At 44.3% G+C, this 27,418-nt stretch overlaps 1 protein-coding gene across 4 annotated transcripts in view; it reads left to right on the top strand.

Annotated features, from left to right (window-relative positions):
- Positions 1–27,418, top strand: part of LOC125944474 (uncharacterized) — an 80,949-nt gene that overhangs the window by 51,343 nt on the left and 2,188 nt on the right. The window contains exons 1-4 of one of the 4 annotated variants that reach the window (XM_049664983.1): positions 18,440–18,729; positions 20,082–20,239; positions 23,891–23,964; positions 25,846–25,929. In XM_049664983.1, the coding sequence (XP_049520940.1) occupies positions 18,601–18,729; positions 20,082–20,239; positions 23,891–23,964; positions 25,846–25,929 (445 nt within the window). In that variant the 5' untranslated portion in view covers positions 18,440–18,600. Of the gene's footprint in view, positions 1–18,439; positions 18,730–20,081; positions 20,240–23,890; positions 23,965–25,845; positions 25,930–27,418 lie in introns of those variants that run through there. The other 3 variants (XR_007466223.1, XM_049664984.1, XM_049664985.1) reach the window with 3 other exon arrangements.

Here is a 27,418-nt window from a genome sequence, read left to right as displayed (position 1 = left end):
GGTCATTCGTACTACTTTGTGCGCTGGTATTTGCTTCCCGCCGGCTCAAATGGCGTTAATATTTGCATATGACACGTATTTATGCCTTAATAATAAATTCATTTCATTCTCTTCGTTATTTTATTTTTTTAATGCCGCTCGGTGATCTTTTTCGGTCTCGGGCCGGGTTCGGGCCGGGTTCCGGCCGGTTTCGAGCCGGGCTCTGTATGGGCTCGGGCCTAAGGCAAAGGGGGGCGGGCCGGGAGGGTAACGTAGATCATTTTCGGGCACGGGCCGGGCCCGGGTCTCACCGTAAATGTTTTGGTCGGGCTTGGGCGGGCAGCCCAACGCAAAAACGGGTCCAGGCTGGGCCCGGGCTGAAAAAATCGACCCGCGCAATGCTCTGCCCCATCCAGGTTCTTTTCTCTCACTAAGGCTTGTGGGATGTGCTTCTGCAATTTTTCAGCACACTGGCAGTGCAGCTGTGGGCCACATCTTTGGAAGGAAGTGCGCTGGCGGCACCATTCACGGCACAGATTACTTTTTTCGAATTTGGCATGACATCAGTGTTGACCTTTGTTCTCTTGGCCCAAACTGCAGGTTTAGGTTTAGTGTAGTTGTCGAAAGACAAGTTAAACATAATTTTCATGGTTTTAGTGGTCGCATTTGTCTTAGGGCATCAAGTTTCTTTTCTTGAAATGGTTTGCCAATGTGCTTCCTTACCGTCGGTATGAAGTTGCATGGAGATGAACATCCGGGAACTCGTGAACAGTGAACCGGTAGTTGGCACTTCGCGAAGAATGCATTGGCTTTCAAGCCATTCGTTTTCTGTTGGCATACTAGTACCTGTGCTGTTAGTAATTTCATATCGGCTTGCTGAATTACCTTGAGGCCAAACGCTGACGCTACTGATGTCTTCAAGTGCAGATGTTTTAGGATAGGGCTTCTGGCTTTGCAAGTGTGGTTTAAGAAAAGGCAGCATTTACAGGTGGCTATTCTAGGCATGAGTGAAACGAACCTGGAAATCTTGGTTACGCCTTGTGTGTAGTTCTGTAGGGGTTAAAGATGCCACGAAAATTCGTCTCGTCGCTAACATGATGATAGTCACTTTGTCAGTGACCACAACTTTATAATCATGTTACCTGACTAAATGAATTTTCATGACGATGGCGATGATGATGGTGATGATGATTTATTGGCATCCCCTTTGAGACGGGGCGGCGACAAGTAGTCACCTAGCCTGCTTGATTTAATCAGGTATACTGTACATGTTCTTTATCTAGCATTTTTGTATACCTCTCATTATTTTTCTTTTTCAAAAATTTACCTTGTACCGCTGCCTATGATTTTAAGAGATCAGGTCGTATCCATCTTTTCCCTGCTTTTTTTCCACCAGTACTCTCATCGTCTCTTTCTGATCTCTACGGCTGATCTGTTTATGTTTCCTTCCACTTTAAACCCAAGCGCTTCTGGGAGTTGCACGTTACCTACGGTTCTCGCTGGGTGGATCCCGTCGCTTTCCATTAGGATGTGCTGAGTGGTCTGTAGATCTTTACTGCAGTATACACATGTCTCATCTAGTTCCGAATATTTGTTCCGATATGTTTTCGTCCTTAGGCAACCGGCTCGAGCCTCAAATAGCAAGGCACTGCCCTTTGTGTTATCGTACAGATTTTCCCTTCTAATTTCTTTCTTCTCATTCTTGTAAATCTCCATTGTCCTTTTCGTTTCCATTCTTTGCATCCAATTCACGGTCTCTATTTCTCTCACTTTCTTTCTGATGACCCCTGGTTGTTTATTTACAGTTTCGATTATCCTGTACTTGGTTGCCAACTTCCTTGACCTCTTCCTCCATTCTGTGTCCACGCTTTTCATGTAGAAATACTTGTGCACTTTAGCCGCCCATTTATTTTCATCCATGTTCCTGAGCCTTTCTTCAAAACTAATTTTGCTTTGTGCTTCTCTGACTTCAAAAGAGGCCCAAGCCATGTCACCATGCACTGCCTCATTTGTCGTATTGCCGTGTGCTCCCAAAGCCAACCGGCCTACTGATCTTTGGTTAACTTCCAAACCCGCCAATATATCCGATTTTAAGCATAGAATGGCATTTGCAAATGTTAGCACTGGCACCATTACTTCTTTCCAGATTCCACGCACCACCTAATACTTATTGTGGCCCCACAGTCCTCTGTGTTTCATTATTGCTGCATTCCGCTTCCCCTTTATTTTCAGATTATCTTGGTGGTTGCTTGAGTAATTCTTTCCTTCGTTTATGTGTACGCCGAGGTACCTATATTGCTTCACTATGGGTATTACTTGCTGTTGAATTGACACCACGAAGTTACTCGTGTGTTCATTAAAGATCATAATCCCTGATTTCTCTGTGCTAAACTTAAGGCCTAGATTTGTCGCTGCGTTCCCACAGATATTCGCAAGTATCTGTAAATCTTTTTTATTGTCCGCTAGTAGCACAATGTCGTCTGCGTACATCAGTCCAGGGACCTTCTGTTGCATCGAACCCTTGATAACACCCTCTACATCACTTATAAAGAAAGCATTGTAACCAAGACTCACTGGTTCGTCTCACTCGCGTCCAGAAGAGAAATCCGTAAGTGCCACCTTTCCTTCGAACAGACTTGCAATGCAGTGACCATTATCCCAAGAAGTCTGCACTTGAAGGCCTTGGTAGAGTCAGCGTGGGGCCTCAAGATAATTCAGCCAGCTGCGAAGAAATTACTGGCAGCAAGAGTTCAAGAATACTTACAGAAAAATAAGGGATCACAAACTCAAGCATTCTTCGCAAAGTGTGAACTAGAGAAGACCATTATTCGTGTCTTCCAAGATATAAATCTAAATGTCAACTTCACGGCGACACTAACGGACCTCATTTGCACACAGTCGCAAGAAAGCCTGATGTATTGAAACCAAAACAGCCCGTTCATGCGACGAAGTTATCGTGAGCCTCTCTTCCGACAAGCCCATTAAACGTTAAGTGCAATCTTGCGCAAATTAATGAACACTGGCACTTTGCACAGCCCTGACGAGAGGGACCTGCATAGTGGAACGTGCCAGCAGTTCAATCTTTCTGAAGCTGGAGAAAGACCCACGAGCTTACCTGCCATTTCGGGACCAAGGAACCTGTATCGGTTCTTGCACAGGAGTTTTTCTGGCTTGACTTGGGTCAGTGAGCATAAATTCATTATTATGAAACAGGATACATTAACAGTTGCAAACTCAGCTAATGTCTTTATATGCATAATTTTGTGGACAAAATCTGATAGAAGGGGGCCCAATGTGACTAGTGATCCTGTCCGGGAGTCAATGATGTCAAGAAGTTTAAAAATCACTTGCCTAGGCCATCAATCTCTAAGCAAACTCGTGCCTGTCGCTTGAAACAACACCATGCACTTTAATTAAGGAGTGGTGCCAATTTTTCAAAGTGTTGTGAAAACCTGCACTGCACATATATTTTTGGTTAAAAAGAATGTAAGGCAGAATGGTCCAGATTAATGGCAATAATTAAGGCAAAAGATTTTTGCTCAAGCCATCCGACATTTCTTGTTTTAGAAAGTATGAAAATTTCTTAAATGTGGCTCCTGTCAGATGATTCTATATAAGCATTCGGCCTGGCAGAATGGTAGTTTCCAAGTAATTTCGTTAGCTCGGCCTGTTCGTGCCGCTTTCTATAAGTAGGGTTTATGCTTGTTACTTCTGTTGCTTCGATAATTACACGCAATCGACTGGGGAATGGCACGTGTCCTTGCCAGAGAAAAAGGACTATCTCGACGCCCTCATCTCGAGTCACTCATAATTTAGACTACACCGCCCACTCAGAACAGAAGCGATGGCAATCTGCCGTCGGTGTACGCGGGCTGCCTGCATAGCGTGTTCAAGCCTATTTACGCGAACTGCTCGAACGCACTTGTCTCATTTACCTGTCAACAAAGCTCCCGTGTGGGAACCGAAACATCTTTCTTTTTTCTAATAAATTTCACTGTCTGTATGTATTAAATGTATTAATTGTCACTGGAGCGTTTTATCGATCACCAAGCACGGATTTCTATGCTTTGGAAATACTGTACAATATCGTTTCGGAGGCATCTGGTCAAATAATATTGCTTGCGGGTGATTTTAATTTGCCCGACTTAAAGTGGGAAAACGGCACATGCGAGTTGATGAATGCTAACCGTACCAATCTAGAAATGAAGAACCTGGATGATAGTTTCGGCTTCTTTCAGTATGTCCTTGAACCCACTCGAATAAATAGTACCTTAGATCTTCTCTTTTGTAATTCGCCAAATTTAGTTGGTAATGTTGATATCATTCCAAGTATTAGTGATCATCGGGTTGTGGTTGCAGGGATTAAAACGAAAGTACAGCGCACAAAAAGGCGCATCAGTAGAAGAGTTTTCTTCTTTGGAAAGGGCGATTATTCATCAATTTCTGATAAACTTCTTGATTTTCTTCCTATTTTTGAATGCATCGCGGAGGAACACGAAGTAGAATACTTGAGGAGCACATTAAGAAAAAAAGCTGTAATATTACACAGAGAAGTTTATAACAAGTATTGATTAGGCTAGGCTCCAAAAGCGTAAAAAACCATGGATCACCTTTCGTGTATTGAGACTAGTTAAAAAACGAAGCCACGTGTTTCAAAGTTATAAAAAAACGCGTATTTTAAGAGGCTACAAGAATTAACACGCGAATACAAAAGCCTGTCGAAAAAAGCAAAAGAACAGTATCTTAAACGATCAAATGACAATGTGAAAACAAATCCTAAACAGTTCTGGCAGTATATGAAGGGATGTGAGCTTGATCCTGTTGGAATAAATGAAGTTATTTACAAAGTTATTTACAATGAACGCACTCTTTTTGACGATGCAGAAACAGCGACATGCCTAAACAGATATTTCCACTTAGTCTTTCTTTCTCAATGTGCATGCAGCCCACAATCATCAAATAGCAACGTTACTCTTATGCAACCAATCGAACTTAGCGTTAGCGGCATTAATCTCTGCTAAAGAACCTTGATGAAAGTAAGTCCATTGGTCCTGATGGTATCTCTCCAAGAATTTTAAAACACTGTGCTCACGCCATCTCGCTTTACCTTTATTTAATTTTTCACAAGTCGGTCAGATGCCACAGGACTGTAAAAAAGCAAATGTAGTCCCAATTCACAAAGGAGGCTCTAAAAAAGAAGTTACTAATTATAGACCTATCTCACTTACTTTGATTTCATGCAAGATCATGGAACACATAATATACAAGGCTATCATGCAACATCTAATGGACAACGCATTGCTTACGAACAGACAACAAGGATTTCGCACGGGGCTTTCATGTACGACACAACTGATTAAATTTTATGATGACCTAGCTTCTGTAGTTTATTTGGGTGGGAAAATAGACTGCATATTTCTAGACTTCAGCAAAGCATTTGATACCGTTTGCCATTTTTTAATATATAATAAACTTCGAATGTTAAATATAGATTACAGTGTTTTAGCTGGATAGAAAACTATTTGTCAAGTCACCGTCAACGTGTTGTCCTCAATGGTACTAATTCAGAATATCTTGAGGTCACATCAGGCGTCCCGCAAGGATCTGTCCTGGGGCCTCTTCTTTTTCTCCTACATATTAATGACGTTAACTTAGGTACTGACTCTAACATGCGGCTCTTCGCGGATGACTGTATTGTGTATAGAAAAATGGATAATGAACATGATGTTCTCAAACTGCAGGCCGACCTAGAACGTATTTGCAAATGGTGCTCTAAGTGGAAAATTACTTTGAATGCGGGTAAGTGCGTCCATGTGCGGTTTACTAAGAAAAATGTAATTGATACCAGCTACTATCTTATGAATAATATTTTATGTAAGAAATTCACAACTAAATATTGGGCGTGATGCGTCGGGCGACTGCTCTTGGCGGGCACATGTGGACTATGTGGTTGGCAACGCGATAGTTGCTTTGAATTACATTCAAAGAAATTTAAAATGTGCAAATTCTAACCATAGAAGCACGGCGTACCTTACTTGTATACGGCCTATTTTGGAATATGCTTGTACGCTTTGGGACCCGTCACCGATATGCCTCATAAATAAACTAGAAAAAATACAAAACAGAGCACCCAGGTTCGTCTTAGGTAAGTACGGGAGAAAGTACAGTTGCATAGCAATCAAAAAAGAGCTCAATTGGGAATCCGTGTCGTCTTGGCGAAAGCTTCTGTATGAAATATATCATAACAAAACTGGAATTGATAGGGAAATGTACTTAAAACCGCGAAACTATATATCTGCAATCACTGACCACCAGTGAAAAATTGTAGAATACAGGGCTAGGATGGGCCTGTATGCCAATTCCTTTTTTGTTAAAACTATCGCTCAGTGGAATCGGCTGTCATCTGGACAGGTGTGCAGTGTGAATCATGATGTAGTTTTTTCATGTTTGTAACCCCCCTGCTGTAACGCTTCCGGCTAAGCGGGGATATGTCTGAATAAAGAATAAAGAAACTAACTTTTGTTGGCGTAGTGCCCCGGGTTTTGTCTACCTTTCACCATACTTCATCCTTCATTTCCCAATGGTAAGAATGCTGAAGCATTCTTACCTTGGTGTAAGCATTACATGGTGAAGCATTCATACCAGGGTAAGAATACTGAAGCATTCTTACCATGGATGCATATTCTTACCATAGATTCACAAGGGTAAGAATGCTGAAGCAATCCTTACCCTTGTGAATGTAGGCCAAACTGATTTTGCTTATGTGTTATATTATTGCATGATTGAAAAGAAATTGTTGGGTTTTCTTTACATTTTAAGGTGCCATGCAAGCTATCACTCAAGCAAAGCATTCCAATGGCCTTCTGTCAGCAGATTGAGTGTATCGAATAACATTAGAAGGTCCAATAAACAGCTCTTGTGATATGTATGACATGTCCTTGGTTAACGTTGGAGGACTTCACTATCAATGAAAGCTTGAATGGGTGTGCAGAAAAACCTGCGTAAATTATGCTCTTCAATTTTCATATACAAGCCATTATTTCACCTGACATTTTTTTCATCTCAAAATTACTCTTTACTGGCGATTTCTGAACAAACCATTACCGCAACACAACACTGTAGTAAATTAAGCACAATTGATCGTGCATGTAGTACTTAAAAGAAATGCATCTGAATTTTTATAGCAAATATGAAAATAAGGTGCGGATCTTTTTCAGGATACATACTACGCAGGTCGTACAAGCATCGTTCATCTTGTATGCGCACATCTCGTTCAAACAAACAAGTTCATGATGCACGAGAATCTCGTTCAGTGACGAGAACGCGATCTCGTACACATGTGCACTACGAGAACTCGTTCAGTCTACGAAAAATCGTAGTCTATGGAGCAATAAACGCGTAAAACATTTCTCTCCATTCTCGCTCGCCTTTTCCTTTTCAATAGGTTAGGAGGACTTTTTGCCGCTCGTTGGTTGTCCTTTCACGTGTGCTTCTTTTGCATTTTATTATGTTGACTAAAATTTTTTCTGCTGCGGAAAGCAGCAGCTGTGCTGGATATCCGCTGCCTTTCAGCCGGAGCACGTGTGCACTAAACATGTCCTCTACCTAGCGGGAACATAGCTTGTTGACTGCCTGAGTCATACTGGATAGTGCGATGCCCCGTCTTAGATAGAATGGTAGAAAGGAGGGGGAGAGGAGGCATAGAATGGGTAGAACCAACGCAGTCGCGAAACGAGTGAAAAACAAGGAGTTCTGAATGTGCGGATCTGCACAGAAGAAGACGCTTACAGCAGATTCGCGTGGAACAGAGCCCTGTCTCTCCACAGCTCTAACAGAGGGGATCGCTACCTCTACAAACGAAGATTAAAGGTAGTCCCCAGTGATGGCATTTGGAGCACCACAGGAGTCCTCCCTCAGTCCACTTCTCTTACTCATATTCGTAAACGACGTTCCTAACGGTTTTTACCTACATCCTACTATTTGCAGACGATTGCGTACTTTATCGTCACCTTACACAATAAGGCAGTACTTGAAAAAGATCTACATATAATATAAACCTGGTGGTCCAATTCTCTATTGAAACTTAACATCTCTAAAAATATCTTGTAAACAATCTAAAAAGGATTAAACGTGCTCTTAAAGCTCAACAACGCTATACACTGTTGAATGAAATCGATGTCTCCGTATAACGATGACTAGCAAGTTGAAGTGATCCGATGAATCACGATATTGGCCGCGGACAATTACAAATCACGTGCTTACGTCATACGTAACTTCGCATTAGGCCCTTCATCGACAATGAATCCTAGCCTACGAAATGTGCCCTCAATGCGCACTCGAGAACGCCTCAGCTATACAGAGCCCCTACTAGGCTTGCCAGATTACAACTTTACAATAAATGCGAAATGGCGCCTCCAGATTCATCACTTCCCGCGACAGCGGTGAAGAAAGTGCTAGTGCAATTAAATGATCCCTAGAAGTCGAACCATTGGAGTTCCCCTGAAAAATTACAAACTCAACTTTTTTCACTGAGTATACTATAACTTTCCACAACCAAATGCAAAACTTCTTATTCCACAAGCCGTAGATCTCGTTTCCATTGCATGCTTGCAGCGTCCAGTGCTTGCATGGTTCAACATCTTTTAATCACTGTTATCTGCCCTGTGCCGCGATAGAGTGGAACAATTTATGTGACAGATGGATGGATGGATCGATGGATAGACGGATGGACGGACGGACGGACGGACGGACAGATGAGATTGTTTCAGCCTCTTTGACGTTGCGTTTACCGTTTTTTGTTGCCATGTTCGTTAATATACCGGTCGCATACTTGCTGGTAAGCTTCCTAGTTTTTTTCCTCCACTGTGAATCAATGTTTTTCCTGTACAATATATGAACAGCCTCCCAGCCCATTTACTTTTTTACATATTCATCAGCCGTTCTTCATAATCACTTTCACTCTGAGATTACCTCACTTCAAAACTTGTACCGCCTTTATCACCCAGCACAGCTTCTCTTGTAGTCTTCCCGTGAGCGCCTGATGAGAGACGTCCCACCGCCCTTTGGATGCCAGCGAGTCCGGATTGTACCCCTGACTGCAAGCAAACAACCACATTTCCAAATGTATGTCCTAGAACCATTACGCCTTTCCAGATACCTCAGAGAACCTCGTACCTATTGCATAGGCGCCGACTAAGGGGGGGGGGGGGGGCTCCCCCCCCCCCCTCCCCACTGCTAAATTGTCATCACCAGACTCCTATTACACGAATCATTTATGGTTTCTTTTGAGTTGCATCTACTATTTCCCTAAAACGCAAATATTAGTTCAACGTGAACTGTTAAAATACCATACCAGAAACCTCGAAACGGTTGCTTCGTGCCAAGCAAAGATTTCATTTAAGAGAAAATTGCGTCTGGGAAGCGTCCGCGTACCTTTAGCGCAATTCATATCGCACCCCGAGCAAGGTGTGGTGACGCCATGGTCTCATAGTGACGTTGTGCCGCCGATAAGTAAAACGCCGCCCGCAGACGGCGCTGTGGCTACTGCTTTTTTGTGGGAAAAGCAGACGCGCGGCCAGAGACAGAGCCAAGACAGAGCCGACGGCAGTGCGAAAGCGGAAGGTAAAGCGCGCGCCGAATTGTGAACACGGTGATCGTCGACACTCGTCGCAATGGACCAACTAGTTGACGACCCTGACAACGACACATTGGCTCGCGATACTTGGCTCGATTTTAGTGATTTAAGCTCCGATGAGCGTGACATGGTGCTGAGGGCTCGCGTTGCCGGGTCTCTTGCATACTACGACGGCGGCCTCGACATCGGCTCTTCCGACCGCGAAAGCAGCGAGGACGTCGGGCGACGAAGGTGGTCACTGTCTGGACGTGCTGTCGCGATTCTCAAGCTGCTGTCAAATTCAAGTGCGAGTTTAGCGAGCCAGCAACACCAGCGCAGTACTAAGCAATAAGGAAACTTCTGAAACTCGAAAGCGAGCGCGGCGCAGAGTCGAGCGAAAACGAAACATTTTGACCGCCCCCGTCGTTATCAAGTGTAACGCCAAAAAAGAAATAGACAAGTAGTATTTTCTTCCGTCTTATAATCCAACGAAATAATACTTTTATTAAGAGTCGTTGAGTACTAGTGACATTTTTTTTTGAGGAGTGCCTTCGTCATCGGGTAAGTACCGGAATGTCCCTGGGGAGTCTCTTATCGTGTCCTGCATTTACTTCAATTTCTCGATTCATAAAGCTCTGTTCGCGATTATATTGACGCCTTAGACATTCTAGGGCATTGCTGTATCACTTTAGCTTGACTTTTTATTTGACTTTAGTGTCTCTTTGAAATATTATTGTGGCTGAAAGCTAACTGCATCATTGTTGACGCGGACGTGCACAGCTTTTATTCATACTTTCGCTTTATTTCTGAAGATTCTGACAATAGGAAAACAAGTGCATTAGAAGCACCAACGGCAGCTACATCATCGGTATTTTTTTTTCACTTCCATATGTTATTTTAATTTTAAGTGTGAACACCATGTGGAAGCACATTATATTTCAATGTGTACACAGGACCAAGTTTATTATATTTTTAAAGCCAACCGACCAACTAACAATTATTTCTAATCATATGGATAGTCTATGTCTAGAGAATGAATATGTTGCTGTATGTTCAACTCGCTACAAATTGCTTTGCGCGCTTTTTTACACAAAGAAAGACCTGCAGACTTCAGTGACCCCTTCGGCAGAGTCTTTTATCAACGGTGTGTGAAGTGCACGTGAATTATATGTGCCTCAGCATTGCTTCTCTTTACAGTAGGTAACGCTAGCGACACATGAAAAAAAAGCTTCTAATAATTTACTACATTTATTGGCGATCGAAACATCGCAACGTGCATGCAGAGGTCATAAATATATATAATTAACCTTAGTAACCGAAGCGAGGCAAAGCCGGATTCACTCGAAAACAGAATCAATAGCAGCCACGCGCAGCAGAGCTTTTACTCGGACTCAGGAAAAAAAAAGGAAAAAAAGAGGCTGAAGTTTCGCCGGAAAGGCGAAGCAATATTAGTGATAGCGAAGCATAAGACAATTACACTAAGGAATATTCTTCCCGTATAAATCCGTGTAAGAGCCACAGCCCCAAATGGAAAGCAAATATATATATATATATATATATATATATATATATATATATTTTTATTCCAGGCGAGAAGTAAACGCGTTGAGCGCTGATTCCGATCGCGCTCCACTGCGAATTTTCCCGCGCTGCGTAGTTTCGCGCGTCGCAATTGGAAAAAAAAAAAAAAAAACTCCGTTACAACTTAAGCAGACAGGAGAGACGCCCCGCCCCGATCACTGAAGCGCAGCAGCCGATTGCCACCGCGACTACAGAAATAGTCCCGCTTGCGCAACTCGGCCCAGCTCGAAGCGCGGGCTGCCATGTCCTACGTCGGCGAGGTCAACGGTCGTCCGGCTCATGACGTCCATCTAGAGTGTGCGCCGATTGGTGGATGCTCATGATCATCGGCCTTTTGGAAGCCAATGCTGCTGCCTTTTAAAGTTGTTTACCACTATAAATGGCGAGAGGAGGCGATCGCGGACGTTTACGGCGGATTTCATACTCGTAGTTGGAAAAAAATAGATAAAATGACCCGGTCCCACGTAAGGCTAGTCGAAATTGCGGCAAAAATGTGCGGCCCTCACATGAGTCTGTACGTTGCTTACATCGCCAACATGAATTGTAGTAACATTGACTTACAAATTAAAATAACAAACATCGTGCAATGCACGGACCATATAAACCTGTAAATATCTCGCAGCATGACCGCGAGCAGTCGCTGTCACAACGCTGGCATTATGAAGCACGCCGGCAGCGGGGCGAACGGTTCGTACAGGCATGCGATTCGCCGCGACTCTGAAAATTAGATCCATCATCATCATCTGCACATCTTTAAGTCCACTACAGGACGGCCCCTATCAGCAATCTCTAATTACCCCTGTCTCTTAACTTACGCTACGCGATCTGCAACACTTGGGGCGCGGAAAAACAGCCTAAAGCCCCAACCAGACGTACGCGTTGGAACACGTCCACACGCGCCGCATCGCGCCTGGGCGCGTACAGCGTCAGGCGCGGAGGCTGCGTCGCGTGTGGACGCGTTGCGGAGTGGACACCTACCACTGCTAGAATTTTTACGCGCGCGCCGGAAGCTGCCACCGCGTCGCCCGCGCGACGCTCCTCACGTGACCACAGAACGCCTATGACGTGACCACGGCGAACCAGCGTGACTTCCGGAACGGCTCTTCGCGCGGCGTGCAGGCAAGCCCGGGCAAGCTGCGTGCTTTGTGTTGGTCGTTGCGCGCGTTTGGTGGATGAACATGGCAGCCGCGACGAAACGCGCAGGGACGCGCGGCAACTCATGCACCGTTTGGGTACAGTGTACTAGAATACCTTCTAGTACACTGTAGTTTGGGTGCGCGCCCTCTTCCTCTATCGGACGCGACGTGACGTCGAGTGAGCGCGGCGCGTGCGGGCGCTTTCGGACGCGTACGTCTGGTTGGGGCTTAAGAAGGAAGACAGCATGCATGAAGTCAGCAGCCATCCCTGCTCGCCCTTGATCATTGCACCCCCCAATGATTACCAACAATAGGAAACGGCACGCGGGCCGCGTAAGCCTCAACCGTGCAGTCATTCGCAGCTGCGGCAGAGCTAGATAAAAAGACACGTTCTCTCCTCCCCATGCACTCATTTGATCATATGACCTCCAACTAACCTGAATATTGAGCGCGTGGGAAGATAATGTTCATCAAGCCGCCATCCTTTTCAGCTCAGTGTTACGGGCTTTTTCTCGCACCCACAGTGTATGGGTCACTCACTCATATGACTTTTATACTTTATACGGATATCACGGCGACGACGACAGCGAGAACTTTCCTGAAGTGTCGATACAATTGCAGTCGCAATCAAAGGAGAAATAGAATACACGCGTCGAGCTCGCTTCTACTGCGGCTGTGTACGTTGCAATATGCACCGGCTACAAACACAGCATGAACACCAACGACAAAACAAACAATGGGCACCTCGCTTATCGGTACTCCGCCAGAACCCGTCTGACCCTGAAAAGGAAGCGTATTTTCCACCGTATAAGTACCAGCGGAAACATAACACTAGGTGCGCGGGGCGACTGCGCACGCGAAGGAAACAGCCATCTCGGATGGCCCAAGCTTGAACTCGGCGCAGATCACCTCCAAAATAAAGCGCGTGGCCCGCGTATGCATGGCAGAGGTAGGAAAAGTAGGAGTTGAGTTGCTAGGCGAAAGAAGACTCCACGCCGCTAATAAATTAAAATTAAATTATGGGGTTTTACGTGCCAAAACCAGTTCTGATTATGACGCACGCCGTAGTGGGGGACTCCGGAAATTTGGACCACCTGGGGTTCTTTAACGTGCCCCTAAAGCTAAGTACAAGGGTGTTTTCGCATTTTGCCCCCATCGAAATGCGGCCGCCGTGGCCGGGATTCGATCCCGCGACCTCGTGCTCAGCAGCCCAACACCATAGCCACTGAGCAACCACGGTGGGTTCCACGCCGCTATCAAGAAGGTTCCTGAGTTCACGTCTTTCCATCAGCGAGTGACATGTACCGCGAGAGGTTCTATGAAGTACTTGACACAGTGCTGTCTTCGTTAAACAAGTATCCACCTCATATGTGGCAGCATAAGACACAAATTGAGCAGCTTGTCATAGGGAAGGAAGACGACGCATATATAACATAGTTCTACGGTGACGACCTTGAGCCAGGACGCCTGATTTTGCACAGAGATATGCTGATTTACATTTTAAGCCAGGAAAGGTCGGCATCTTTGCACACATTCGAGGGCGTCGTGCACGTGTTTACGCGTGGCAAAGGGCGAACCCCTGCGAACCCTTTTGCCCGAAATGGCCAAGCTAAAAAAATTGCGTTGGCCATACCAGTGTCGTCGACCACATCCGAGAGGTCCTTTTCTTGCTTTCGGCTACTGAAAATGCACTTGCGGTCGACGAGTGGACAAGCCCGTTTGAACCATCTGACAATTTTGCACGCCCGCAAAGACCTCTCCCGAAAAATCAATTTGAATGAGATTGCCGACGACTTCATTTCCAGATCAAGTGCCCGAACGAACACGTTTTCAATGATGGTGAAATCATCGCATCAGACAACTTACTGATGTCTTTAATAGGAGAGAGAAAGGCACGAACTTGCAAGCGAAAGCAAACCACCTGGCTTATAAAACAACGCAAAAAGTTCTACAAAGGAAGGAAAATGGGGTACATAACAGCGCAAGCAGGGTGAGGCCTTTGGGTAAGCAAAGACGAGTGGTTTGGCTATTTGTAAAACTCTCTAGTCTAGCAGAGTAGCAGGCCAGAACATGCTCGCTCAGTCCGACTTCTCTGCCTTTCAAATAAATTATCTCTCTCTCTCTCTCTAATCTATCTATGCATTTTCCTTGGAAATTTTTATTCGTCATATGCACTTGACGTTCAATAACGCAATCCACGCTGTTCCTATATTTGTTATCGGAGTCCTTTCTCGCTTTTGAGATATCGCTTTCTTATTTATTTATTTGGTAATATGTTTATTTATTTGGGCACTTGATAATTTTACTCCACAATCCTTTATTCTGCCTCCGGAAAATAAACGAAACCAGTGGCATAAGGCATGCTTTGACAAGTATCCTCATGATGGAATCATAAGTATAACGTGATGGAATCACGTTATACTTATGCTAACGATTGTAGTCATAGGTTGTGTTCAGAAATTATTATATATAGTTTAATTTTTTATATATGTCATGTCCTGGCTTCTCAATAACTGACCTTTCGTCAGGAAAATACTTCTTGATTGTATCTTTTGTATGAAAACTTCTACAAAGCGTTACATTGCTTTTTTTCATAGATGTGTACTTATGCGACTTTATACGCACAACACATACATATCTCCCTAACTTGTTTAAAATAATCCACTCGTAGCATGGCTCAACCAAGAGACGCCAGTCTCTTGGCGGTGCGAGGGGGCCTCGGGCTGTAAAACTGAATTGTCTCCTACTCTGAGGTCTTGCAAATACTCATATAAGCTCGTCACTTCAGTGGACAATCTGTCGAGGTCACACGATTTTTCCAGTGTTACTGTTATTAAAGGTAATATATATATATATATATATATATATATATATATATATATTGTGGGCATTTCTTAGTGACTTCATCGTTGGCTGCACGTGTTCATCATCTCATCGCCTTCGTCGTCTTCATGGCTTGCGGGGACTCATCATGAGCCTGATTTCTGCCTCGAGCGTGATCGGTCCGCCGCGTCTTGGGGGCGTATTAAAGGTTGCGTAAACGCTACGTCGCAAGTGGTGGAGGTTGCTCCTCGGTCCCCCGTCCTCTGCTCGCCCGCTTTACCTCCTGGAGCATCGTTCAGGTCGCCGTTTGTGCCAGCTGTCCGCCAACATGCCACAGGACGAGCCATCTGGTACTTCAACGTCTACAATATTGGCTCCGCCTGCCGCAGCCTCTCCATCTTGGATCGTCAGTGGGCCCCAGCGCGTTCACAAATTGTAGACGAATTGCTCCGAGCCTCCGGCACCACCCACAAGACTACCTCCAGTTACCACCCTCAAACCAACGGCTTGACTGAGCGCTTTCATCGCACGCTCTCCGACATGATAGCCATGCACATTCAGCCAGACCACATAAACTGGGACGCAATTTTGCCATTCGTGACTTTTGCGTACAATACCGCCGTACAACGCACAACTGGCTATTCGCCATTCTACCTCGTATATGGCCGTTCGCCGGCTACATTTCTTGACGTCTCTTTCTCCTCCGCCCCGGTCACTCTAGCTGCATCCTCTTGTGAACAATATAGATAACGTCTCCTCCACTGTCGCCAGCTCGCCCACATCAACACTGAAGCAAGGCAACATGACCGCAAGAACCTCTATGACGCATCCCACCGCGCAGTGTTCTTCAGCCCGGGCGATGAAGTGCTACTCCGGACACCAGTTCGCACTCCTGGCTTGTGCGACAAGTTTCAGTTTCGGTTCATAGGCCCATACAGAGTCTTGGAGCAGACTTCTCCCGTTAATTATCGCGTCCAACCTATTCTGGTTCCCAGTGACCGCCGCTGTCGCGCTGCCGAGATTGTCTACGTGTCTCGCATGGAGCCTTTCACAAGGCGTTCGCCGTCCCTTTAAGTTGCTCGCATGTGGGGGAAATTAGCGTGGGCATTTCTTAGTGACTTCTTCGTTGGCTGCACATGTTCATAATCTCACCGGCTTCGTCGTCTTCATCGCTTGTGGGGACTCATCTTGAGACTGATCTCATCTTGCAATGATCTGTGCCTCGAGTGTGATCGGTCCGCCGCGTCTTCGGGGCGTATTAAAGGTCGTGTAAACGCTACGTCGCAGTATATATATATATATATATATATATATATATATATATATATATATATATTCCCATGTATGCATATATATATATATATGCATACATGGGTGGGGTCCGGAAAACTGGTCAGGCCCCATCCCCCCCCCCCCCCCGAAAAATTAAAACTCCGCCTCAGTGATTCGCACTGGTGACAGTATCGTCGCTGTCGCTGCTAGCGATGGCGGAGACCTCTTGCTCATGTTTGGGTGGCACAGTTGAGCTCCCGGGAACTTCAGGCTGGCAGGTGGAAATTAAAAAAAGAAAGCCATGTGTTTCAGTCTTGTAACACTCTATTTATTTATTTATTCATTCATTCATTCATTTATTTATTTGTTTATTTATTTATTTACCGTACCCTCAGGGCCATAGGTTGCTGATAGAGGGGAGTTGGTTTTCATTACTAAAAAATTTAGCATAAACAGCAGTAAATACGCAGACTATTCGAAATACAAAAGAGGCTCACAAATGAAAAAAAGAAATGTTAAGTTAAAATGAAATGGGGTTTTACGCGCCAAAACCACGATCTGCATATGAGGCACGCCGAAGTGGGGGGACTCCTGAATAATTTGGACCATCCAAGGGTCTTTAAAGTGCACCTAAATCTAAGTACACGGGTGTTTTCGCATTTTGATCCCATCGAAATGCAGTCGTTCTTCGTCACCGTGTTTCTTCTCGCGCTTTGTATTACCAGTACCACCTATAATCCGTTAGATCCACGTCTGTCGAAGCTTTCGCTCTTTAGAAATCAATTAGAATCCGAAGCCTTTGTTCCTTGTGTGGTTGTTGTAGCCCCCAGAAACGCCGCAGGTCAATCCTCCCATAGCACGATGGCTCTACACGAACCATAAAAATTGCCAAAATCGTTCAGAAACAGGACGCACCGGCACTCCGGGTGGCTGGAGCGGCCTGATGACTACAAGTACCAGCATGCACCGCGGCAGCGGTGGCGTCGGGAAACTGCCCGGTGGGATCCGTCTATTGCGGCCGCAACACCGACGAAACCGTTGCTACGCCGTTGGGTCCTAGAGCGTGCGGAGAAAGATGTCCGATGTGGCATCGAACTGTTTCAAAGAAGGCGATACGGAGATGGGTCCTGAGCACCTGGCGTCACAATGCCTTGCAAAAATGGTGGCTGCTCTGGTTTGAGTAGTTGAGAGTCAGTGATTTAAAATTTAAATTTCGGGTTAACATGTGCGCTGAGAGCCCAGTGTTTTTTTCTATGCATAACCAGATTGGGCTCCTTGCTCTGACTTACAAAGACAACCTGAGAACGGTCGGACGACCATGTCGTGTTCTTTAGGATGCCTTCTTGGGCACGTTGGTGTTTGCTTAGCGACATAATGTAACGCGAAGGCACAATCGCCAAAGAAAACACACATGTACACGTCACAGACGCTGTGACGTGTGTCTCTGTGTTTTCTTTGGTGATGGTGCCTTCGCGCTACATTATCATAGCCCCTCGAAGTCTTAAATTAATTTCTTATAGCTTTCAGATGGCTTTTGTACGCAGTTCAAGTCCTCGCCCCAGAATAGCTGCTTAGCATTGTTTTTCGTACAAGCAATCCAACCTGGAATTTAAAAAATCCAACCATCATTACCTATACAGACTGCAAAAAGGAACCAATCACCGTTTCCGTATTCTGATCAGTTTTTCCTGTGTTCTTGTTCGTATCTTAGACATAACTTTTGTTCGTTTTGGCTAAGTAGGCAATTTTTCCATCATATTTCACATGACACAGTGTATTGCAAAAGGAAACACGTTTTTCTTCAACGTACAGGTTGTGATTTCGGTGTCGCTGAACCCTGCAAGCATTAAAACATCAAAGTAAAATTTTGCACAAGCGAAACAAAGGCTTCCGCTCTAACGACGTATGTTTAACCGAAGACCATCTGTGTCCTTGACTTCAGAGCCAACGGCACGTGCGCAAATTGCATTTGGAAAGAACGTATTTCTCCCACAAAGCTGAGAGGAAACATTTTGCTGTATTTGTAAAAACTACCACGTGTCCATGCCAACAAGCAGGATCAGGTGCTCTGCAGATGAGACGATCAAGCAATAATATAAGAAATGCGTCCACTAGACGAGTTCATTGCAGATAGCAGCGAGCCACTGAAAAGTCTGCAAGCAGGCACTAGGTTAACGTGAACAGCGTAAGCCAGAAATGATGCGACAGTGGGAATTGATATACGAAGTGTTATTTGCTTTTGTCGTCTTACCTGTCTCTATCAGAGGTAGCGCTGAAATTTCCTACAACAATCCTGCGCTCGGAATCTACCAAAATGAGGGGGCAGTAAGTACGACTTCATTTGCACTTTCTGTTCAAATTTGCTTTGACTAAAATTACGGCATCTTTCAACGAAGCCACAGCATATAATTTCTAGCTAAGCAAGTGCTCATTATGCTGACCATCACCTAATGCCTGTCATATATTGCAGTTGTTGCAAGCACGCAAGCTTGCTTGCAGCATTAGGCAGCCGGCACTAGTGATGTGTGAAAGACCCAAATATATCAGCGCTAATCCAAAGCTACACGTTCCTCAATGCCACCAGGGAAATCATGCTTCCAAAAGTATTTTAAAGCAAAACTGTATAGCTCTCGATGGCGGCAAATTATGTGGCGTAAACACAGAACTCCAGGTTAACAATGGAAGGCAAATGGCATGTCTTCCTTTCCAATCAGGCCTACAACACACACACACACACACACACATATATATATATATATATATATACGTCATGACGTCACCACGCTTTTATATATATGAAAGGGAGACCTGTCTAGCAACTCATTAGGTTCAATCTAACACTGCCATGGGTAGACCAACGAAATTAAACAAACCAGCAGAACAGCGTGAATACAATGCTCGACTATGTGTGGTGTTTGATACAGCTTCGCAGGACATTCACTTTCGCATGGCCGGATGGCGGCCAATTTTTTTTTAACTTCAGAGAGATTTCCCCAAACATTGAATCTGTTGCATATGCAGACTGGAAAATATAAGCTACAATACGTCAGAGTAGGCACCACAAAAGCGTAGACATATTCTTTCGGTGTGATTTGTGGGATATTTATTGCTTACGTTAACGTATGGTCCCTGGCTTGCCATATTTTAAATAGTTATGGACCTGCGGTACATTCAAGTATTCGAACATCACTAGACTCCTACAAAATTTTCATCTGGTTTTGTCGGGTTGAAAACATACCTTAGGTAACGAGGCTTAATGGCCGTGCAAATTTTTGCCTACACATTGACCGCAATGCTGGGGAATTTTAAGTAACCATAGCTCATACTGCCCGTTCTATGTCCCTAAATATTGTAGAACTACTATTGATGGTATAAAAGAAAGCTGTGTTCCCAATTTTTATGTCAACTTAGTCTTTCCGTGCCGCAATAGCTAAATCCGGTATATTTTATTGATATATGCGCTATCAAGTGCAGCGTGCAAATGTGTATTAGGCAATCTGTCGCCTCCGATATTTACAGCGTTACTTTCGTGGAATCCTTGTTGATCGAGACCCCGATGTTTTGCATGTATTCAGCACAAGCACTCAGTGTTGCCATGCGTTCTTGATGTTCAATGGTTTCTCGAACTGCCGCGCATATGATACAACAGAGCGGCAAACCGTATTGTCTCATTACAGTGCTTCCCGCTGAAAGAAAAATGGTATATAATGTACAGGAACTTCAAGGAGGACCCATATTTCGGAGAGAGTGGAAAGTGCATCACCATCTTTGCGACAGGTCCATTTCAGAACAATTATGGTACTTTCGAAGTGGACGTTGATGATGACGTCAAAGTGTGAGTTTGTGTTCGGAAAGCCATTTCTGAGAACTGATAAAAATGACTATGCTATTGTTATAGTGATGAAAATTTTAACCGGACACACTGAAATCAAAATACACAACATTAAAAAGAGAGTTTAAAATAGTACACCTACTTTAATGAGTTCGATCATTCTAGGCAATAAATAAAATTTGCATACCCAGCCACACCTCATTTTTATCTGTCATGGCAACACGCGCTAGATTGGGTGATAAATTGTCACTGAATTTGAATTATATGCAAACGGTTACATTTTTCGTCAAATATTACTGGCTTAGCGCTACATTATGTTTAACTTAGAAGCAGCTATACATGAATAACGGTGATCTATTGTTGGAAACAAAATGAACAAACGACTGGCGCAGTGTTACATGTTGTTTGATTTAGACGCCGCTATACAGGCTGTTTTAGCGAACACTTTCAAAACTTTTTAAAGGTTGCCTGTGGCAGATAGCACAATTTTAGTTCACAAGCTGCTCCACTCGAAGAGGCGGACATTACTTGCACAAAAAGTAGAAATGCTTAATCAACTAATTAACAAAGATTCACTTAGTTTCTAACTAATTACCTTATGACCCATATTGAAATTTACAAATTATAGCCGTGGAGTTCGCAAACGGATCCACATGGAATGATTTCTGAGGATGACACCAGTTTCGAGATATTATTTCCCGAACAATCCGGAGAAATACATTGGCGCTCCAGTTACTTTCTTAACAAACGTCGCCTTATGCACTGAATCTCAGACGCACAACAAGTAAGAAGATGGCGTAAGGACGACTTTAGAATAACGTTGGCATGACGACGACGACGTGAAGGCGACATTCAGAGCAGAATCGAATGACGAACCTTGGTTGACCACAATGGAACAACCACGATGGCATAACGATGGCGCTATAATCACAAACGAATGACGAGAGCATGATTTTCACGAAATGAATAGGAACGAATTGCCTCAATCAAGAGCATCCCGCCACAAACATATACACAAGGTTACACCGATCTTCGCACATACTAATGTATACGCCAACTCGCCCAAAATGTAGCATTGATAATGTATATAAATATATACATATGTATTTATAAAGATGATCGTCTAGTGAAATGCATTACCCAAATGTTCCAATTTTCTTATACCTCCTGAGAGAATTATATGTTGTATTCAACTTTTCTATTATTGTGTATTTTGTTTTATTCCTCGTATGCATTTTCTGAAATGATTCATGTATGCGTGAGTGGTTTTGTACTCCCTCTCCTGCTTGGATCTCAATTTGTCCGCAGTATGCACCAAATAAAAGTTTAAAAAGTGGAACGACAAAGGCGGCATGACGACGACCCCATGGCAATCGCAATGGCATTTCTGAAATAATTACACTGGTACGATGACCCGCCTCGGTGGCTTAGCGGTTATGGTGTTCCGCTGCTAAGCAAGAGGTCACTGGTTCCAATCCCGGCAGCGGCGACCACGTATCGATGGGGGCGAAATGCAAAAACTTCCGTCTCCCGTGAATTGGGGGCACGTTAAAGATCCCCCGTTAGTCAAAATTATTCCGGGATCCCTCACTACCTCATAATCAAATCGTGGTTTTGGCACGAAAAACCCCAGAATTTGATGATGGTACGACGACAGCGTGACGATGGCGGCATGACAGAAGGACGAAGACGGTATAGAGCTAATGGCATGATAACGACGGCTTGACGACAGTTGGATGACGAAGCTGAGATTACGATGCTGCAAAGATCACAATGGCATCCCAACCACGAGGAGATACCAAATGACCGAAGTTATACGTGACAACGTGGGCAACAGCGTCGGCGTAAGAGGAGATGCTGTGGTGACGAGATTGGGACGACGAAGCTGCGATTACGTTGATGCAGAGTACACTAGCACCACGACCACCTGAAGATACCCAGTGGGCGGAGCTAGTAGAGAACTTGAGTCACTGGGTTGGCGTGACGACGATGGCCTGACAAGAGTTTGATGGCGAAGCTAGAAAGATAACGAACAAAAGACCACAACCGCATTTAGGATGACGAAAACGTAACCAGCGGGCCAAGCTACTAGACAACTTGGTTCACTAGGTCGGCGCCAGAGGTGATGGCGTGAGGACGACGGCATTGCAAGAGTTGCATGACGAAGTTTGAAAAAGGACGACTCAAACACCGCGAGTGTATCACGACCACGAGGGCACAGCTAGCGGCTAATCGACTACTTGGGCCAATCGGCTGGCGTAATAGGATTAATAAATATACAGCATAAAGAGGCCTAAATTGGGCGAGAAAAGCTAACCGTGTTTATAAGTTATCATGACCGAACAGATTTATCAACACGCTTTACGCTCATCCTCTGTTCGCGCAGGTGATGAATAAGGATTGTTTACCTACACGGTACCACGGGTTTTACCTTTACTAATATGTTGATAAAACAACGAATGCCGCTGGGTGAGATTTCGCGATTGCACTCAGGCTCTGCCGATACAAATTCAGTATTGATGGGCCCGAGTAACGGAATTTTCCTAGCACAATAACGGACATGCTCTAGGGTGTGCGTGCCTGTACATTTTCTCGTCAGAGGAGATATCAATTCTGGGACACGCGCTTCTTTATGTTGTTATCACGGCGAAATGTATTTAGGTCACTTATATGCAGGTTACATACTAGGCCGCCACCTGTTGTTCTACTTGAGTGCTGTGCGCTGAATTCATATGACCGAGAGCCATGAAAAACGGACGCGACGCCTACAGATTCGTGTGGGAATCTCGTGAACAAACCCAGCGGCTACATGTGAAATTTTCTACAGCTCATATGTCACAATATTAACCCGCTGTGTTTTATATGCCGCCATAAAGTACATTACGAATAGGAACTCATGTTAATTCTTAACCCTGTTAACGTTCATCAACCGATAGTGTTCAGTGAAACTGCAGCAAGCGGAGCCCAGTCTAATGGTATTCGTGAAACACTAGAAATACAAGCATTTTGTAAAAACAATGCGAGGCCTGTTTCTATCAGCGGAGGGCGCAGCTAACCACAACGCAAGGCTTCCGTGAGTGCGGAGCGAGGTAGCTTCATCATCCTCACAAAGCTTATCTACCACACAAATAGTTTACGCCATCTGCTTTTTCCTATTGAATATTGAAACGCGATCTAAAAAAAAGGAAAGAAAAGTTACGAAAGTTGCTTCGAAACGAAGTTGGTAATATGGAAAGACTTGTCGCTAAACATACTAAAGATTGCTAAATTGCGCCATAACACGGCAATACTGGCGACAGTCCCTCGAATCGTTTTAACCAAGAGTCTGAGCGACTGTGTTAATTCGAATGGAATTGGCGGTGAAAACGCTTAAAGAAAGTAGGACAGCCCGCAGAAGCACAGCTAATTTTATGTCCTAGGCGCTGCATGAAGTTACCGTGTCTAGTGGGTATCTTAATTCAGTCAGAGGCTCACCAGCGCCTCTCCTTAATTCATGTTCTAATGATAGGCCACCTCGCCATTTCTGTACATTCATTAAAAACACCAATAACATGACTATGACATGTGAAGAATAAAATACACAGTACGCTAATTGTCCCAATGATGCCCTTCTTTTGCTTTTTGGCACTTTGAACCATCGATGGATTGGAATAGAAGCGTGACAGCGACTCTGATGTCTTCTCCCGGATACACGGTGAAGAATGTGATACATGTGGATCCTACTGACGGTATGTTTCGTACTTCCTTGTCTGGCAGTTCTTGTACACAACAGCAAGAGCATCAGGACCCCTGGACTGATGGCACCTCCCAGCACATGCTGGAAGACACCTGCTTGTTTAATTCAAAAGCCTATTCGGCCACGTCCGGCGCACTTGCTTAACGTTCGTGTATTGAACTTCACAGCTGCGCGATCAGCCACAAGGGTCTGTTTCGTGCGTCGAATTACGCCATAATCATGCTGAAGTGGGCGAGCAATAGACTATATTTTTACGAATATAACAAGAGCATTTTTCTCCACTTTTTTCCAAAATTTCTGACCTCACAATGCGCCTCGCGTTGTATTTAGGTTCGTGACAGCAGTACAAAGCGATATTTTTCTGCTGTTTACTGTGGTGCTTCGAAGGGCACAGCGCTACCGCGAAAGCCGCCCTGCTCCGTGTGCCGCCGACACCCGCACTAACGTACCCGGCCACTGAGCATTTTGCGCCGCCTTTCTTCTTCAGATTTATATCGCAACCTTGAGTAAGACGACGACCGCTATTGTGAAGGTGAATGAATGAATGAATCAAAAACTTAATTGATCCCTCTTTAAAAGAAGGGGCAATTGAATAGAAGGTGAGGGAATAACTTCTGGAACTAGGCCTCCTCTATCATCTCATCCCGCTCAAGGATAGTTTTATTAAGAAATTAATTGTTTGAGGAAAGCGTCCAGCGACCTATCTTCGAAGTCGCGCCGTGTATCACCGCGCATTCCATAAAAAGCTTTGCTGGGTTCGATTGTGTCGCGGGCATTTGCGAAGTGCTGCCCGCCCTGGAGGCAAAGACGTCATCACTTGTCCTTTTACTTTATTTTGCGGCGGCTGTTCGCAGTAACAACGAATAAAAGTGTGTGATCAGCCGCTTTACTGCATCGTTCTCTATTTGCTTGTGATATCACTTTGCCTTGTAATAGTAATATTTCTTTCTTTTTTTTCTGTAAGATCGATAGTCATCCCTAGCGTTATATTCGTGGTCATGTTTGCGTGCAAATACCGTACGTAGCGTTGCACGCAGCCTGACTTGACTTCCGCTGTAAAAAGAAGCCTGTGTAATAAATTTGGGAGCAGTGTTGCTTCGAAAAAAGTCGAAATTACTTTAGGAAAGTCCTCGGGACTTCTCTAACAAAATAGTATGTGCGAGAGCTAAGTACTGCTGAGTAATCAGAAACAAAGACAATGAAGCAATGTTAAGTGTAACATAAATCTTTCGAGTGTTTCTCTTCAGAGCACAGCTGAAGTAACTGCTGTCCCATAGGAAGACCTTATATTACAATTCACTAAGTACTGACAAAGGAAGCATAATCCAAAGAGGTCCAATCCTTAGTGTTCTTAAATCTGTACCGTATGTATATTGAGCGGTAAAATATGTTTAGTATTAAGAATGTGTCGTGATTCCAACCATATACATTTACCGAGGGCGTTTGTTTCACTTTGGAACCAACATGTCAGAAGAACAAGGACATTCAACCAACAATCCTCCTAGTCTCAAAAATCCTAAAGTCAGAAATAAAAAGTTATCGTAGCACTTCTTTCCGTCATTTGTTACTTCATTTTACGGGCATTCAAAGGCAATAAAAATATGAAACTTTCTGATAAATTCTAGACCTTTCGGTCAGTGTGGCGGTGCAGGCGCCGAGACTATTCACTGCAGTGAGACTGTGCTTTTCGCAGATATTGATCTCCACCACTTTACAGTGCAGTTCACGAACACAAAGCATTGCAGCCGATTGCGGGAGTGAGCAAGTAAAAATTACGCGTTCTGCAAGCATGCTACTAAACCAATGCAGGCCTGTGTCATTATGTACGGTGTCAGCTTCATCGACAACATCCATCTTCTGTCTTCTGTTTCAGTCCCTGGGATAAGCTTCAACATAACCTCGGTGTACACAGACTGCGGCAATTGCAAAGTGGTCCTTCACAGCTACATTGATGGAGGTGCTGTACCAACTTGCAATTTTTAGACTGTACATAATTGTCTACACCATAACGGAAAAGCAAAGAGGATTGCTTGATTATGGAGCGATGTGGGTACAGTCGGCCTTTACTCAAGCATGAGCCACAAGACATCAACTAGTAGACTCATAAGAGTAATTAAAATTACTGTATCTTTAAGATGGCTCAAACTTAGCTCATCAAATGAAATGTTTCTGCACCCTTACACTTGCAAATAGAGGACACATTCGGGTCTCTTCAAGGCAGTTAATTTGTATGTATTTTTTTTGCCAGCTAGCCATTTTGATTGCCAGAAGATAGTAAAAATGTGCGTTCTTTTCTCGTAGTTGCCTCTTTCTTCTAGCTCATGTGGCTTACGTGTCCCACGTGCTGTAGTCCCAGATAACGCAGAAATGCGTCTCGACAACAGGCAGAAAACAGCATCATGTGCAGTTGCAATATAGTAGGCTTCAGCTACTATGATTTATTGACTACTTATATCTTATGTTAGTAAAGGAAGTACAGTACTTTCGTAAACAGTGAATCTACACGCGTGTAAACGCATGTTCGCCTGTCGCTCGTGAACCTAAACGACCAGATTTTACATTTGTGTTACTGGTGATTAAAGGGACACTAAAGGCAAATACTAAGTCAAGGTAAAGTGATGTATTAGTGCACGAGTATCTCTAAAGCGTCAATATTATCGCGAGCAGAGCCTTAGTAATAGAGAAATTAAGGTAAATGCAGGACATGATTAGCGACACCCTCGGGACATTCAAGTACTCGCCCGATGACGAAGGCATTCCTCATTTAAATTCTGTCACTAGTACTGAACCACTCGTTATAAAAACAACATTGTACTGTATTATAAGAAGTAAGAAAATACTACTTCACCAGTTCTATTACACTTTTACAAAAAAGAACTCACGGACCGTTGACAACGACGCGGGCGGTGAAAAGGTTTTGTGTTCGCTCGACTCTGCGCCGCCCGCACTTTTGCGTTTCAGTTTTTCTGTCAGCGTGTAGTGTTGCGCTTGTTTTTCTGGCTCGCGAGCCTCGCACTAACTGCAAGTAGCAGGGAATTCCACTTCCATGCGACGTCGCGGAATGCCCGAACGGTCTACGCCACTTTACCAAAATCAGCTGCAGCGCGCACCGTACCGCCATCTCTCGGGCGCTGTTACGCTCACCAACCGCAGAAAATGGCGTGTGCAACGTCACCACTCCTTGGTTGGCGTGGCGGGTGATTTGAATTGTAATAAAGGTATTTGGACCCTTCACATCCAATTTTCTTGTAAACTAAGTCTTTTCTTTGCACGAGACAAGTGTTTTCAGGTTTCTGGAAAGGTATTTAAACAGTCCACGTCGACTTAGTATTTGCCTTTAGTGTCCCTTTAAGCTTTCTTTTCCCGTTTTCTTCTTTTTTTTCGTGTCGGCTTTGAGTTGGAACGTGTAGACAGGGTGTCCCAGCTCTCATGCATCGCATTAAAAA

Source organism: Dermacentor silvarum, chromosome 3, assembly GCF_013339745.2.
Source record: "Dermacentor silvarum isolate Dsil-2018 chromosome 3, BIME_Dsil_1.4, whole genome shotgun sequence".
NCBI lineage: Eukaryota > Metazoa > Arthropoda > Arachnida > Ixodida > Ixodidae > Dermacentor > Dermacentor silvarum.
This window is presented reverse-complemented; position numbering and strand designations above follow the sequence as displayed.